Genomic DNA, 15,781 nt, shown 5'->3' on the forward strand with positions numbered 1-15,781 from the left:
TTATACTTTTTTAGGTATCCGTATTTTATCAGCTTACAGCCTAAGTTTCCCCTGAAAATAGCGAATAAAGTTGTGTATTTATGAATGAGCAGAACAACTGTTAGTGTCTTAAAATGTGCGGAAAAGCAGCTGCTGCAGAAACGCTGCCCTGGGCTCGTGGTGACCTGGACGCAGTCAGTGGCCAGGGCGGAGCCACCTGTGTATTGGCTGCCTGGCGAGGGCCCGGCGAGGACCAAGGCACAGCAGAGCAGCACGTGCCCATCTCCCACCTCCACCAGGCCAGCCCCGGCCGCCTCCCCTACCTCTTGCTGGCATCATGCCCCCATCCCCGGGGAGAGGAGATCGTCTTCGAGTGGCATTGTTAAGGCACTGATGCCTCGCGGCGTTGAGTGTGTTCACCTGTCTCGTCTCTCACCCTGGCCAGAGGCACCAGCTGTGTGGAAATTTCTCCGCATCCAGGGGCACGTCCCGCCAGCATGCGGCCTCTCTCGCTCCCCCTGGTGGCCTCGGGCTGCCCTCCACACTTGGGGGAAATTCCCGCCCCCTGTGCTGCAGCCCCGCCCCCCTGAGGTTGGGAGGGATGCCTTTGATCCCAAAATACTGGAGCATCTGGCTGCCCAAACCCCCAGCCGAGTCCGAGTGTCCATTCTGCTTCCAGGCATGCTGCTGGCCTGGGGCCGGGGGTCCCCGGGGTCCTGGGGTTTGTCTTGCCAGCCCAGGCTGGGGAATGGGACCTGCTTGCCCGGGGGGCGGGGGTGCCGAATTCTGAGGCGCTCAGTGCACACCTGGGAGCACGTGGGGCAGGACTCCAGATTCTGCCTCTGTGAGTTTGCTTTCTGCACAGACTGAACTTGACATTTTCCAGCTCTGGGGATAACAGAGAACCTGAACGTGTCTTCAGGTCCCTCTGCCAAGGTCTTGCGTCTTCCCCATCAAAGCCCCGAGCTGGTCTCCTGTCCAGGCGAAGGACTGGAAACCGCCGGTCATGAGGCTGAGGGCCCTGACGCGGTCCACCGGGCAGGCAGGCAGGAAGCTCTGCCTTGTGAGCCTGGTGCTGTAGGCACAGCCCGCCCGCCGTCAGGGGTGTGGGGAGGGCAAGGGCACAGCTCTCTGGGCAGCCAGCCCTGTAGCTCCAGGAGGCCAGCGGGCCGGACAGAAGAGGGAGGTGGGTGCCTGGAGTATGCAGCTGCTGGGCCCCCAGCCAGAACCTTCTGGGGCACCGCACAGGGGCAGGCACCACCCCTGATCGCCTTGTCATGCCTCCCTCCCCTACGCCCACCCAGCAGGTCTTTCTGGCATCTTCCATCCTCCCCAGAGCTGGAGGCAGTGGCTGGCTGGTCCCCCACTGCCCTTTGGTCACCGGGCCTGACTGAGGCACAGGGCTGAGCCTGAGGTGCAGCTGTGTGTCGGTCCTGGGGAGCCTGTGCCCTCAGGCCTGCCGGGTGCCAGGGCCCCCATGTGGCTGTGAGCAGACACAGCTCAGCTCCAGCCCCGCCACCACGCACCCGGCCACACTTCTGGAGACAAACCGCACGTCTGCACCAGCGTGTGGATGCACCGCCCGTGGGGTGAGAGGGGCAGAGTCGATCTCTGGCTTTGGGGGCTTTGATTTGCACATACACCCCTTTTCCTTCCTCTCCTCCATGCGTCCCGCCTACCCTGCCTTCTGAGCACCTGAACTCTGGGTGGACTCCTGCCCGTGCACAGATGCTCCAGGGCCTGGGGCTCCCCCAGGGCAGTCATCATGCGCGCAGGGGTGTGGATCTCCATGCGGGACTGCAGCTGAGGGTTGGCTGGCCCCCTCCTCCCTGTGTTGCCTCAAGGTGGGTATTTCATTGCGGGCAACGGCCCCAGCCTGGGTAGGGGGACAGGTTCTGTGTTGGTGCCAGCCGCTCTCTGAGGTGTTCTTCCTGCACCTGCCGGGGCCCTGGTGCCACTGTCCACCCCCTGGCAGACGGCTCTGAGGCACAACTCGCGGCAACGTGACGAGTTGCGTGTGAGCTGTCCCCCACCCGCCCGGGATGGGAGACGGTCCGTGACAACAGGCAGGTTCTCTGGATGTGACCTGCACAAATAACTCGGCTCTCCCTTTAAATCCTCGTCTCCGCCAGTGTTTTCTCTTCCACTCTTTCGTATGTCTACCCCTGGGGCTGGGTGGTCCGGAGTGTGGGGAGTCCAGAGGGTGGGGACTGTGCCCTAGGGTCACATGCTAGCCACTGTCCCACCCAGGAACCCCCAGGCTCGCCCTCCCAGCCCAACTGGGTGGGGTGTCACAGGGGTGGCTAGGCCATCCTGGCGTCTGTGCCCCTCCTCCCTGTTAGCCCCAGAGGATCCTGACCAGACCCCGCCCTGTCGCAGAGGCAGGAGAGTGAAGGGGTCCCCGGGCCCCAGAAAGCTGGAACAGCTTGCTAGAGGAGGCAGAGGTGAGGTGGCCCGTCCTACTTGGAAGGGAGCTGGTCTTTGCCTGTCTCCACACTCCCTTCCATCCCGGCCTCTCAGCACAGAGACAGCACAGGGGCCTCCAGAGGCCAGTTAACTTTGAAGCAGCATCCCCACCTCCACTCCGCACGGGGCGTGAGGCTTCCACCCCCAGAGTGGGGTGGTGGGTTCACCCAGGCCTCTCTCCCAGGCTGCAGGACGCAGGCCAGCCCCTGCCCCCAGCCAGGACGACCCAGACCTTGTCCCTAGGGCCGCCCTCAGGACACCTACAGCCTAGTTCCTGTCGCCCCAACCCTGCTGGGACCTCAGTGCACCTGCTGCTCCTCCCCGAGGGATGTGTAGCCCATCTGCTCTGGAGAAGGAGCTCGCAAATGCCCTGGTCCCTAGAGGGCCACTGAGCAGCCAGCAGGGAGGTGGGGGCTGTGCGAGCCCTGCCGGAGCCTCTCCTCATCCTTCCTGCTGCTCGGCAGGGACGCGCCCAGACAAAGTGGAGCACAGAGGGGGATTGGTGTTTGTTCCCACTCTGTCCCCAGGGCCGGTCCCCAGCAGGTGCTTGCTAAGTGGTTATTGATTCATTCCATAAATATCCAGGTCTGCTTTCTTCCCGGCACCAGGCCCAGGCAAGCCGTCCCAGTGTGTGCGCCAGCAAGCGTGTGTGCATGCACGTGCTTGGGTGTGCACACTGGTATGTCTGCAGGGGGTTGTGTGCGCATCTGCATGAGTGTGCACGTGTGTGCGTAGGGCAGCAGGACACCTGGCCCTGCCTTCCTAGGAGTCCCGTTCAGCCGATGGCCGCCGAGCTCACAGGCAAGTGCAGGTGCCTTTCAGGAATCGGCCCACGTGAGGGAGCCGACCATCTGGCTACCAGGGGGCCCTGCTGTGGACGCACCTGGGCCGGGCTGCTAACTTGAGGCTCTCTCCCCAGGGCAGCCCGGGGCGGGCCTGAGCAGGGCCGGAGCCGGCTGGGGACCCAAGCTCTGGAGACCTTTTGTGCTGGATTCCTGGTGGTGATAGGCCACAAGAGGGCAGCCAGGAAGGAGGGGTGGGCTGCAGAGTCCTGGGGGCTGGTGAGGGGTTCTGGTTCACTTCTGAGCTCCCGGGGGTCGTGCACAAAAGCACTGACGACCCCAGCTAGTGTGGCCTGAACCCTGGGTCCTGTAGGAGGAAGGAAGTGGGGACGGGCCTGGGCTTGGGCAGGAGGGCCTGTCCTGCTGATGTCCCTGCCCTGGAGTGGCCAGGCCTCCTGTGTGATACCTGGCACAGCTCTGACTGCCCTTGCAGTGTGTGGACTTGGGGTGATTCAGACAGGCAGTGGGGGGGCCGTGATCTCCCAAGGCCCACATAGCCTACCTCCTTTAAGACCCTCCACTGGGCCCCATTTTTCCTGCTGGTATCTGTTGCTGCCCCCAGGGGCGCCCCTCTATGATTCTCATGGCGAGGACCATGTTGGTAAAGACGCTGAGGCAGTGGTGGGAGCAGGGGAGCTGCCTGTGAGGGGGTCCAGGGACAGGTGTCCAGTGTGCCTCAACCCATCTCCCTCCCCTGAGGGACCAAAGGGCAGCCGGCACTGAGGTTGGGTTTTGTTTTTATTGGAGGATGAACATAAATAAAAAATAACCGGGTATTTGACAGGAAAGAACGGGAGCGCTATTTACAAATGTACACCACGGGCCCCAGGGCTCAGAGGAGGGTGAGCAGGGCCACAAGGACCAAGAGGGCCACATGGGCCGCCAGGCAGGGCGCAGAGTTCAGAGCGAGGGGCTGCTGGTTCCGGGGCCCCCGCTTCTGGCCACCCGACCTAGCCTGTTGGAACTGTAATTCTGGAATGATCCGATGGATCCAGTCGTAGTGGGAGGTGACCCGGATGTAGACACCTGGGCGGTTCCGGCGGGCGCAGCCCTCGCCCCAACTGATCACCCCAGCCTGCAGCCATGACTGGGCCACCAGGCACACGAGCGGGCCGCCCGAGTCGCCCTGTGAGGGAAGCAGGGGCCTTGTCAGAGCCTACAGTGGCCCCCAGAGCCTGCCTCTGCAGGGGCACACACACTCCTCCCTTCGTCCCTCTCCTCAGCTCCTGTAGGAGTGTCCCTGCCCAGCACGCCCACCGCTGCTACCCGCCGGCCGGTCCTTCCCTTTATAGCCTGAGGTGCCCATTTCTCTAGCACCCCCAGACTGCCCTGATTTAACCTTGGAGGGGCTTGTTGAAAGTGCAGGTTCCTGGGCCCCACTGCAGACCAGTATGCCGACTGTGCTGGGTGGGGTCCGGGAGTAGGACCCTACTGCTGGGATGCAGGAGGGGAGGACCCCCCCCCCCCCCCTGCAGGACCTCACTGCAGGGATGCCAAGCTCTGGTCTGGGCCGTGGCCCCACCTACTGGGGGCCTCCTCCTCCCAGCCAGGCCGGCTCCCAGCTGGACGTGGGCCTAGGGAGCAGGGCTCAGCCCCGGCAGGGCCCACCGCAGCCCCTACCTTGCAGGCGTCCTTCTTGCCCTCGGCAAAGCCAGCACACAACATGTCGTCCTTGATGGTTTTGGGCTGGAAGCCCGACTCGGCATCTTTGCTATAGAGCAAGTTGCACGTGGGTGTGTCGATGATGGGCACAGCGAGTTTCTGCAGGACCCGCGGGTTGGGCAGGCGGTCTGGGGAGGGGGGGAATCAGCCTGCAGTTCAGTGCACAGTCTTACCCAGGACCCCATGGCCCTCGGCTCTTTCTGTCCCCCGTCTCCCCGCTCCCCATGGCTTTCCCTTACCCCCTCCGCCCGTTTGAGGAGAGATCCACGTGTGCCAGTATCAACAGAATGTCCCCCATTCTCTCCCGGCTCTGCCCCCTTACCTTCCTCACTGGGGCTGCCCCAACCAGTGACCCAGCAGTTCATGCCCGCCTCAAAGACGACCGAGGGGTCAGGCATGCACACGGGGAGGATATAATTGGAGAAGGTCACAGGTGCTTCCAGCTCCACCAGGGCCACGTCAGCACTGGAGGCCATGCCCTGGTACAGGGGGTTACTCTCTACCCGCTTCACCCGGGCGTACACGGCGTGGGGCCCTGGCTTCACCAGTTGCCGCACCCCAAGCAGGACCCGGTACAGGGATGTCTCAGAGGTGCTGATGGGAAAGAAAGAGAGCTGGTGTGAGACCGCCCCTCTAGGGCTTAAAAGAGAGGGGAGGTTTAATAGAGAATCAAAATAGGGAGGGGCTGGGGTTGTTTCTCCTCTAGCAGGTCCCTCCCTCCTGGCCCACCCCAGTGCCTGACCACTGTGCACACGGTCTTCAAAAACGTCATCTCCATGGGGACGTGTAGGGAGGTGAGGGGTTAAGGGTGTAGAAGCTGAAGCAGCTAATTCCTGACTTTAATTCCCAGCTCCGCCCTTGGCCAGCCAGATGACCTTGGGCAAGGAACCTAGCAAGTTCTCTGTGACTCAGTTTCCTCATCTGTAAAATGGGGCCAGTAACAGTCCCTACCTGAAAGGGTTGAAAGAGATGTCACCCACAGGGTACATCTGGGGGCTGGGCCTGGCCGTGCCTGTGAGCCTTGGGCCAGCGACCTACTCGCTCTGAGCCTACGTTTCTGAAAGATGCAAGGCTGTAAAAGAATTTCAGCCCTGCGGTGAGGCAAGAGCCAAGATGCTCGGGAAACCCTGAAGGTCTGGGACCAGGTGGCTCATAGTAGGGTGGTATGGGTGACCTTAGGCTGAGGAGGAGGAAGGGACATTCTGTTCCAGCCCGCGGACTCATCTGTAACCGGAATCCCAGTCGGTAGGGGAGTGTCCTGGATTGGAGGTGTGGGAGGGGGACAGGGAGGAGGGCCAGGACGTGGGATGAGCCTGCCAGCATTGCAGGGACGGGGCCCCAGGCCTAGCAAAGCGCCTCGCTAGCGACACCAGGGGTGGGGGGTGGACCCCTCCCCGCAGGGCCGCGGGCGCGCGCTGGGAGGGCAGACCATCGGCGCTGTCCGAGGTGCTGGAGCCCCGAGGCGCCGGGGAGCGTGGGGGCTGGCTGACTCACTTGGAAAAGCAGTGCGCCGCGGTGAGGACCCAGCGCTCTGTGATGAGGCTGCCCCCGCAGAAGTGGCTTCCGTTGCGCTGGATGCTGACCTGCCAGGGCCACTCGCCCTCCAGGGCGTCCTGGCCACCCACCATCCGGTTCAGCATCCTCGGACGCCCGCAGACTAGGGGACAAGGCCGGGCAGTGCTCGCTGGGGACCCTTTCATCGCCTCTGGTTCCCAACCCCCACCCCACACTCTGTCTTTCATCTTCTGCCCAATCCAGAGCTCTCTTTGCCCTTGACCCACTCTGAGACCTCGGGGCGTGGGTGCCCGGTCAGCCTCTGACACAGGCAGACCCCTCCCAGCTGTGGGAAAGTTCCCCTGCCCTTCACCTCTGAAACAGTGACATCAGACCTCCCTCTCTGGTCATGAGATGTGGAGAGGGTTCAGATAACACATGGAAGGGTCTTACCCCAGGGCCTGGTAAACAGGGGCTCCCGGGAGGACAGCGGGTGTTGGAAGGGCCCCACACAGGGAGGTGACCCTGGGGGCTCTGCTATTGCTATAGCAGAATGGTCTTCGGACTGTGTCCTTGGGTTCTCTGCTCTCACTTTCCCCTGACCTCCTTCTCTGTGCGCCATGCATGCCTCCGCGGGCCCCTGTGACATCTGCAGGTCCGACCCTCCTGCTCCACTCCTGTCTTGGCTCTAATTCTGCTGAGCTACAGCTTTCCCTTACTTTGGGATTCCCCAGGCCCCACCCGCTGGTTCTGGGTCTCGTTCTCGGGGGGGGGGGGGGGGGGGCCGGGGGGGGGGGGGTGAGTCTCTGGCCAGTCTTGGCAGCTCTCAGGAAAACCCCCCCTCCTGTCCCCCCATCCAGGGACCTAGGATGCTTACCGCTTGAAGCCTCGGCCCCCTGAGTCCCTGGAGGTGAGAAAAAAAGGGGGTGATCAGCCATCTTTGTCAAAGCCAAGGTCTGCTTCTCCCCTGCCCACCTCCTCTGCTCCACGCCCAGCCTCCTGAGGACACAGAAGGACAGTCCACAGGGGAGCTGGCAAGAAAGGTCAGGGGCCCTGCCATGTTTACAAGCCCAAAGCGTATCTGCAGGGGCAGACACACTCCTTGCCACCCAGGAGCCGACTGGGAGAGATGCCAGTGAGGGGACCCCCATCATGGCTTGGCTCTGCTGCCTGGGGCTAGCATGGCTTCTTTTCCGCTCCTTGGGGTCTGTCTCTCCACACCCTACACCTGTCCCTGTCTGGAAGTTTCCCCCAGAGCAGGCTGGAGCCGTGTGACCTTCACACCCACGGAGTGCTGCAACGTGAGCCAGCCGGCCCCCGGCCACACAGGTGTCTGTGGTTCCAGGGGACTAGAGGGAAGCCAGCCAGTAGCATCACAGGTCGGTTCCCCCAAGATTCTAGACCCCCAAGAACCCAACACCTCCTGTTGGGCAGTTGGAGCCTAAGACACGCGGCTGGGCCATGCTCCCCCACCCCGGTGAAGGATCAGGCAGAGGGGTCAGAGTAGAAACTTTCCGGGAACCCATCTCCCCAGGATCCATCACCTTCCATGTCTCTGGACACAGGCACAGGGCCCACTACTTGGCCTTTACAGGAACCTCACCCCAGACTTGAGACCCCAGCCCCATGTCAGCAACATGCCAGAAATACCCGCCAGCCTCCCAGCGCCCCCAGAGTATCTGCTTTGCTGGGGGCAAGAACTGGGGTGGGGGGTTCAGGACAGCTTCTTCCTACTTCAGCCCTCAGCGTTTTCCCTGCGGGATCGTTTTTTTGGGGGGGACTAGAGTGTGTGGCAGCTGTTGTTGCTAAGACTGACCCTTTGACCAGAAGAGGTAGCCAATCCCATGGAGGGGAGGGGCTACAGGGGCAGGAAATGGTTGTGACCTTGGAGATTTTTACAAGGACCCCCACTCCAGTCTGAGTGGGGGGCTCCCTACTGTGGGGAATGAGGCTTGGCGGATGAAGTATGGCTGGGGGGCGGGGGGGGCAGGGGCCAGGAGGGGACTGGGCCTGGGGCAGGAGGAGGTGGATGGCGAGAGTGGTGGTCAGGTGGTGGCCTGACCAGGCACAGGCAGGCGTGTGGAGGCAAGAGTGGTGCCTGCCCAGTGATGGGAACAGCAAGTCGACCCTGGACCCTCCATTCACCGATGTGTGTTAACAGGTGCCCTTTTAAAGTACAAATATTCCCTGGGAAGGCTGTTCCCTGCAGCCCCTCACCTATATTATTAATAGAATTTAATTAGACTGTAAACACCTGACCCACTGCTCTTCCTAAGGCCCAACGGCAGGATCCTCTGATTCACCCCTGTCCCCGTGGGCGCCAACGTTCCTTCAGGCTCATTCCCTCCGTGGGGGAGTTTTCCAGGGTCTTCTGGTTCTCCCCCACAGTCAGCCCCCTTCCCATACATGCAGATTGATCCATGGTCCACACCCAGGATCAAGTACACACTCCTGTCCCCCGGCGGACCCCCTCTTGTGCTGTTGCAGCCTTCCTCAACCCAGCTTAATGCAACCGCTTCTCATACAGGCTGAAGCTTCTGACCTCTGAGTGATTGCTACCCACACCCCTCTGCCTGGAGGCCCTATCCTCCCGGTAGTTACAAGTCCGAATCCTACAGGTCCTAATCCAGATCGAGGCTTAAGTGAAATGCCGCTTCCTCCGGGCAGCCCTCCTTACTTGCATTGTCTGTCTAGGAAGCCTGGCTCCCTCTCCTGAGCTCTCCATCCTCCTGCCGGGTCACACAGAGCTCTGCCCACCTTGCTCCAGAGGTAGTGTCATAGTCTCATCTTAACCTATAGGCTCAGGAGCTCAGTCCAGGCAGAGCCCCCATCCAGGGGGCCTGAGCTCAGGGAATATATAGAGAGACAGAACAGCTGTGGGGGCAGGGCTGACCAGGAAGGGGTACTGTGAAGGCCCGGGCTCTGCGGGGTGGGCGCCCTGTCTGGGGCTGGATGCGCCACCAGATGTCAGGCCCCTCGTGTGGGCCCAGGGTCCCCAGGCCCCTGTAGCTGGTTGGGGCTCAGCTGGTAAGGATGCGAGAGACCGAAGGTTCTAGGAGGCGGGGGTGAGGCCGGCGTTGAAAGAGTCCACAACTCCTGGTCACAACTGTTTGTGAGCCAGATGCAGGCTGCTGTTTCCACTTTGGCAATGACCGTGATTACTCAACCCATTAGGAGCAATCACGGCATTACACCCTTACTGAAGACGGGCTCCCTCCGAGAACATTGTTACCCTTGTACCAGGAAGTCAGGAGGCGGCAGCCACGCAGTGAGGGGTGGGGAAGCCCCCTGGAGCCTGGAGAGACTGGGACCTCCCCACTGAAGTGCCACCCCGGTGTCCTCTGACCCCTGGTAGGAAGCCTGGAGCCCCAGCTGAGTTGCACCTGGTCTGACCTGGCCCGGCCCTGGGAGGTGAATTCAGGACAGGGAAGTGAGGTGGCACGGGGCCGGCCGGGCTAGCCCAGGAATGCGGGAAGGTTTCCCTGGCAGGGAGCAGCCCGCCCTGTGGGAAGGGGCCTGGCAGGCGGGGGCCCCTGGCTGGCACCTGCTGACCCTGACCGAGGATTGGGAGGGGGGAAAGGGATGTTTGTTCCTCCCCATACTCTCCCTGTCTGGTGAGAGCAAGAGCCTGCACCCCTAGCCCCCCACTCCCCAGTGAGCCCCCACCAGCCTCCTGGGGCTCCCAGGCTCAGGCGGCAGCTCGGCCACCCTTCCCCGCCCCGGCCCAGTAGATGGTGACCTGAGGCTTTGGAGCCCAGTGGCCTGGAGTTCAGAGGCTGCACACAGGCAGCCCCACGTCTTTCTCTGGGGGCTGGAAAGAGGCTGAGAATAGAAGAAGCAGAAGCAGCAAACCGAGAGCTTGGCCCACAAGCACCAGAGACAAGGTGGGGGCAGGGGGAGGAGAGCCCCTCCCACGTTTCGGCCTCAGGGTCCTCTGGGACCCGTGCCCACACCCCTCTCCCGCCTTCCCCGCTCCCCTCCCCGCGGTGGGACATCTGGACCCAGGACCCCGGCTGGGGCAGGAAGGGGAGGCTTGTGCTGCAGCCCCAGGTCTGACCCTGGAGTAGGCGACTTGGCTGGAGCTCCAGGCAGAGCAGAGGGGGCCCCTCCGGGCAGGAGGGGGGACGACTTCCTGCACCATCCAGTACTCACCAAACCACAGCGGCAGCAGGAGCAGGGCCACGGCTGGCAGCCGCCTCATCCTCTCAGCCTGGCTGGGGCACCAGGTGCAGGGGGCAGTGGCGATGGGAGGTCCGTGAGCACGAGCTCAAGGTGCAGGGCTCCATGAAGTGGGGTTTTATGCTGGAGGTGAGTGTCAGCTTGGCTATGCCGCCTGACCTGTCGGCCCGGCCCATCCAGCTCCTCTCCGGAAGGAGGTGCCCCGGAACGCAATCTCCTCCAGACCGGCCCCTGAACCACAAGGGACCAGACCCCTCACCCTAGAATACCTTAGGGTCTTGGGGCCAGGGTGTGTCTGCCCCATTTGGTTGCTTGTGGCCTGGGATTCCAACCATAACACCCTCCCTGACCATGGGCCCCGCATAAGCTGACAACAGTCTGCCTTCCAGACCTTCCCTGATTCATTCATTCGTTTGTTCAGCCATTGATTTGTTGAGCACCTACTTCGTATCAGGGCCTCAGTGAACGAAACAGTCCAGGCCTGTGGCTTAGGCTTACAGGGAAGGGGACGCGGAAAAGTCCAGGTCACCGCGCGTGTGGAACAAAGCGGGTGGGGAATCGGGACGTGGGAGAAGTATCCCTCCCTAGCTGACCCCAGCCAGCGCTCACGGGTGCTTTCCCGGGGCGAGACGCGCCCCAGAGTGGCCCCGACCCCCGTCCCCTCTCCGGGGCTGCACCCTCCTGCCGTGCGGGCGGTGGGCGGGGGTCTTCCTGGCACCCTCGGGCCAGGGCGGGCGGGGCGGAAGCGGCTTCTGGGAAGGCCTGGCCGGGAAGAGCGTCTGCGGGCGCCCCTGCCCTGGGCGCGGCGGGCCGGGCTCCGGGACGTGCGGCAGCGGCGGAAGCGGCTCCGGGGGAAGTTATTTGGAGCACGGGGCTGACGTCAGAGCCGGAGTCGGGGCTGGGGCTGCCACTCCCGGCCCGTGCCACGGGGTCAGCACCCCCGACCAGGCTCGGCCGGAGAAGGGGGGGAAGGCGGGGGGGGGGGGGGGGGGGCGGTGACGCCGGGCGGCAGGTGGAGCCCTGCCTCCGTTTCCCCGCCTGCGCAGCGGGCACGTGCGTGGACTGGGAGCGAGCGGGGGCCGGGCTCGCCGGCTGGGGGCGCGCTGGGTGTACGGCACCCCGGCGCCCCCGCGCCCCTGGCTCCCGCACCCCGGTCCCCGGCCCCGCCCGCCGGGCGCTGCCGGTTGGCGCGGGCCTGCCCCCTGGTGGCCGCGGGCTGCGGCGCGGGGCCCCGCCGCGAGTTCTCCGCTTCAGTACCCCCGCCCCCCTTGGGGGGGCCGGGGGGGAGGGGGGGGGGGGGCGTCACCCCCAATTCGTTCATTCGTTGCGCAAGTATTTTCTGAGCGCACGCGGTGCCCGACACCGCTCCAGCTGTGGGGGACATCGAGGCAAACGAAACACACACAGCTCGGTGCGGAGGAGACGACGAGGCATAATGTAAAGGCAAAAATGCCTAATCGTAAGCGGTGGAAAGTGTTTCCAAACGGAGACCGATTTGACTAATAGGCTTTACTGAGAAAGGTCCGGGCTCGTTCGTCAGGTAAATGCAAATCAAAGCCACGGCCGGGAGAGGCCAGCTCTCCGGTGCCGCCGACTTGGCAGGTGGTGGAGGAATGCTGTTCGTCAGGGCTGTGCAGAAGTGGGCCGCGGGTGGGCGCAGCTCGTTCGTGAGTCGGGGTGTCGGTCTGCGGTTTCGGCTTTTCAAAATAGTTATTCCCTTCGACTCGATGACTTCACTGCCGGCAGGCTATTCCAAGAAGAACAGCCTCAGTGTCTCAACAGAAAAAGCGATCAAGTCGTGAGATCGGGTCACGATCTCACGGTGCGGGGGTTCGAGCCCCGCGTCGGGCCCTGGGCTGACAGCTCGGAGCCTGGAGCCTGCTTCGGATTCCGTGGCTCCCTCTCCGTCTGCCCCTCCCCCACTCACACTCTGTTTCTGTCTTTCAAAAATAAATAAACGTTAAAAAACTGTAATAAAAAATAATAAAAGGGCAGGCATAGAGATTTGTAGAAAGTATAATGATGATGAAAACATTTTAAGTTTTGGGGCGCCTGTGTGGCTCAGTGAGTTAAGTGACGGACTCTTGATTTTGGCTCAGGTCACGCTCTCACTGGTTTGTGAGTCCCAGCCCCAAGTCGGGCTCTGCACACTGACCACGGTGCTTGGCGTTCTCTCCCTGCCCCTCCGCCACTCGCGCTGTCTCTCTCACGATAAAGAAACTAAAAAAAAAAAAAAAAAGAAAAGGGAAAAAAATTTGAGTTTTGAGACAATAGCAACAACATCCAAAAGAAAAGGTGGCAGGAAGTTCAGCAGTGACTGGCCGGGAGCATATCTGCGGTCGTGTGGATTTCTTTCCAAAACAGGACACGGGAAGCCAGCTTAGATCCATGGGACACAGAGGATGTTGGTTCGCGGGACCTTTGGTCCTGGTTGGTGGGACCCAGTTCATGGGAACTTTCTGCGATGCTCTGCTTCGCTCTAGAGGGCGCACTCCGCCCTCCAGTCCCCAGGCTGGTCACATGGCCGCCATGTGGCCACAGGACAGAGTTTGTTAACAGAAAGGAAGGAGAGAGAAAGATGCGGGTCGGTAAGAAGCAGAGGCCACCACACTGTCAGTAACCGTGAGGGTCAAAAAAAGACATTTTCAGACCCGGGATGTCTCAGAAAATTCAGCCCCCATGCACTGTTCTTGGGCAGCCCCTGGAGGAAAGATGTTCTCTGACTGTAGAAGGAACGCACCAGGAAGTAAGGACACGCGGGCCGTGGACACAGACCTGAAACGCAGAAGAGCAGTGAAGGGAGACGTCACAGTGACAGCTGTGCCCCAAGTCCTGACACAAGCGACAGGAATGCCGACGTCGTCGCTTTACCGCCTCGCGGGCTTCTCAGTCTGCCGAAACTACGGAAGGACGTGGCCCAGCAAAACAAGATGGAAACTGAGGAAGAGGAAGACGGGGGACCCAGGACAGGGAGCACAAACCAGGAGAAAGGCAAACAGAATTCCGAGGATGACAGCTGAAAGGGATGTCCCAGAGAGGAGGACCACGGGCGTCTCAGGGAGGGACGCAGCGGAAAAGGAGAAGAGGAAACTGACCTAGTCCCTCGTGGGGTTAACCTCGTGGGGAGTTGGGGGGGTGCGGGTAGGCACAAAAGAAGTGAACACCACCAACGAAAGCAACCATTCACTTCAGGGGGGAAAGTTAAGAAAGGAAGCAAACGCTGTAAGCACACGGCAAGGCGTGCCTCTACTTCTGAAGCCTCATCCGGTGACGACATCAGCCAAACTTGAACTCCAGGATCTTGTCAACCAAATCGGATTCAAGTTGCTGTCGAGGCTGCATGGGCATGGTTGCTCTCGACCTGAGGAACTAGGGACTAGAGTTCACCCTGCCCACCCAACACACACGGCGACAGGAAGGGACAGGACACCTGTCATCAGTCACCCCACATAGCAGTCGCTGGTCTGTAGCAGTTCTGAAATCCAGCCGGGCACCTGCTACTCCTGTCTCAGACTCTGGGAGCAGGGAGCGTGGCTTGTCTAGCATCCCTGGAAGCGGTTCGTCATGACTCTCAGCCCCACCCTCCAAGCTTTGGGCTCCGGTCTCTGAATCACTCGTCCTTTTCCATCGGAAATGTCCACGTCTGTAGATGAATGGTTTTCTCTGCCAACCTGTTTCTTGTCTGTGGCAAGTTGGGAAGCCAAAGAACATTCAAGCTTCTACCGTGTGCCCACTTCTCCTGAGGAACAGTGGAGGCCAGCAGACAATGGAACATCCTCACAGGGGAGCGTCATCATGATGACGGTGGTGGTGATGGCGGTGATGCCTGTCAAGCCGTAATTCCACTGAACCCGTATCCGATGAAACTATTCTCCAAGAATGGGAGGAAAGACACAATTTCGGCGGAATACCAACTAAGAGAACGTGTTGCCAATAGGCTTGCCTACAAGAGAGGCTAAAGGAGGGCTTCAGGCTAAGGATAAATGACCCCAGATGAAATCACACATCTTCAGAAAGTGGTGAGGAGCCATGGAAATGGAAATTATGTTGGTAAATATAAAATGCTGGGGTTTTTTTCCTCTTAATTTCTTTACAGTGCAGGAGCATTTATTTTATTTTATTTTTTTTAATTTTTTTTTAACGTTTATTTATTTTTGAGACAGAGAGAGACAGAGCATGAACGGGGGAGGGGCAGAGAGAGAGGGAGACACAGAACCGGAAGCAGGCTCCAGGCTCCGAGCCATCAGCCCAGAGCCCGACGCGGGGCTCGAACTCAGGGAACGTGAGATCGTGACCTGAGCTGAAGTCGGTCCCTTAACCGACTGAGCCACCCAGGCGCCCCTAAAGTGCAGGAGCATTTAAAGCCAAAATTATAAATATCTTTTTAATGTTTATTTGGGGGGGGGGGGAGGGAGAGAAAGAGAGAGAGAGGGGCAGAGAGAGGGGGGGAGAAAGAGAGAATCCCAAGCAGGCACCTCTCTGTCAGCATAGAGCCCGACACAGGGCTTGAACTCATGAACCGTGAAATCATGACTGGACCCCAAATCAAGAGTTGGACGCTCAACGGACTGAGCTCCCCAGGTACTCCCCAAAACTATTAGTAAAGTAATTAATTTTAAAAAGGGGCACCTGGGGGGCTCAGTTAACCCAAACTCCCAATAACCGATACCTCGTTAGGAGCCTTAAGTGTTAAATTCTTAGAAGATACCCAACACTCTGGATTTCACTGGTTTGTACGAGAATGTTCACCCTGGCTAAAAATTATGTGAAACTTGGGTACCTGGAATTTCTCTCTGACTCTGACCCAAACGGGAGCTAAAACAGCCCATTCATTCTGAGAAGCCACTTGATAGAAGTTGACGGATCTGATCCTTGACATCTGTTCTCCTGGTTAGGCCTCGGCTGATTACAAAATTGAATGCAAAATACGTTCCGCTGTTTCTCACAACACTTGTGATTGTTTTCAGACCCTTCTGACCTCTGCACTGTTTGATATTAGGTGATTAAATATTGCCACAGAACCTTTATTCTGAACAGGCATCCAGCAGGTCACACAGGGTCATCGTAAGTCTCATGGGCAAAGGTGGTCTTTTCAGAGGTTGGTTTTTTTAGGCGGAGGTGAGAAATTCTAATGAGGGAAACCGTGCACACCTGGGTGA

The 15,781-nt window shown here is 60.4% G+C and overlaps 1 protein-coding gene across 1 annotated transcript; it reads right to left on the bottom strand.

The window, feature by feature from the left end:
- Positions 1-4,044: 4,044 nt before the first annotated feature.
- PRSS27 (serine protease 27) lies at positions 4,045-6,846 on the bottom strand. Its single transcript, XM_049637332.1, has 4 exons — positions 6,444-6,846; positions 5,272-5,543; positions 4,908-5,077; positions 4,045-4,413 (listed from the first exon to the last, which is right to left on the bottom strand). Exons 1-4 carry the CDS (start codon positions 6,689-6,691, stop codon positions 4,120-4,122), a joined length of 984 nt encoding a protein of 327 aa, XP_049493289.1. The 5' UTR covers positions 6,692-6,846; the 3' UTR covers positions 4,045-4,119.
- Positions 6,847-15,781: the final 8,935 nt, after the last annotated feature.

This window comes from Panthera uncia, chromosome E1 (assembly GCF_023721935.1).
Source record: "Panthera uncia isolate 11264 chromosome E1, Puncia_PCG_1.0, whole genome shotgun sequence".
Lineage (NCBI taxonomy): Eukaryota > Metazoa > Chordata > Mammalia > Carnivora > Felidae > Panthera > Panthera uncia.

Bases quoted from the DNA above. Each gene is read 5' to 3' on its own strand.
- PRSS27 (XM_049637332.1), bottom strand. From the start codon at position 6,691: ATGAAAGACAGAGTGTGGGGTGGGGGTTGGGAACCAGAGGCGATGAAA. The intron at 5,078-5,271 runs GTAAGGGGGCAG...CCCCCTCCCCAG, and splicing joins GGGCAGCCCCAGTGAGGAAG to ACCGCCTGCCCAACCCGCGG. The intron at 4,414-4,907 runs GTAGGGGCTGCG...CTTCCCTCACAG, and splicing joins GCAAGAAGGACGCCTGCAAG to GGCGACTCGGGCGGCCCGCT.